This window comes from Orycteropus afer, unplaced genomic scaffold (genome assembly GCF_000298275.1).
Source record: "Orycteropus afer afer isolate SDZICR_OR568_19922 unplaced genomic scaffold, OryAfe1.0 scaffold00292, whole genome shotgun sequence".
Lineage (NCBI taxonomy): Eukaryota > Metazoa > Chordata > Mammalia > Tubulidentata > Orycteropodidae > Orycteropus > Orycteropus afer.
In genome coordinates, this window is record NW_006921879.1 from 972,361 (window position 1) to 973,024 (window position 664).

The 664-nt window shown below is 48.2% G+C and overlaps 1 protein-coding gene across 1 annotated transcript; it reads left to right on the top strand.

The window, feature by feature from the left end:
* The first annotated feature begins 193 nt into the window (after positions 1 to 193).
* On the top strand, positions 194 to 634 carry LOC103205740 (ribonuclease 4). Its single transcript, XM_007951130.2, has one exon. It carries the CDS (start codon positions 203 to 205, stop codon positions 632 to 634), a length of 432 nt encoding a protein of 143 aa, XP_007949321.1. The 5' UTR covers positions 194 to 202.
* The last annotated feature ends 30 nt before the right edge of the window (positions 635 to 664 follow it).

Sequence of the window (664 nt, forward strand, 5' to 3'; positions counted from 1 at the left end):
GGGGGGGGGCACTGAATTGACTTGATGGCAGTGAGTATTTTTTTAAATTAAAGAAAGGAAATTATTCAATCTATTGTTTGCAGTAAGCCATTCTTTGGAACAAACAGGTGAGGGGAATTTCTTTAACTATTTTTACTCTCCAGAACTTTAGGCGTTCAGTAAAATTTAACTTTGTCATTCTCCAGGTACCTGGAAGGTAGTGATGGCTCCGCAGAAGGCCCATTCATTGCTTCTGCTGTTGCTGCTGACCCTTCTGGTGCAGCCCTCCTATGGCCAGGATCGCATGTACCAGCGGTTCCTGCGGCAGCATGTGGATCCTGAGGGGACAGGTGGCAATGATGGCTACTGCAACTTGATGATGCAAAGACGGAAGATGACTACACACCAATGCAAGCGCTTCAACACCTTCATCCATGAAGCCATCTGGAACATTCATAGTATCTGCAGCACCACCAATGTCCAGTGCAAGAATGGCAAGATGAACTGCCATGAGGGTGTAGTGAAGGTCACAGATTGCCGGGAGACAGGAAGTTCCAGAGCTCCTAACTGCAGATATCGGGCCAAAGCCAGCACCAGGCGGGTTGTCATTGCCTGTGAAGGTAACCCGGAGGTGCCTGTGCACTTTGACAAATAAACAGATGCCATCCTGCAGTGGTTAGGACAC

Coding starts and splice junctions, on each gene's coding strand:
- LOC103205740 (XM_007951130.2), top strand. CDS start 203: ATGGCTCCGCAGAAGGCCCATTCATTGCTTCTGCTGTTGCTGCTGACC.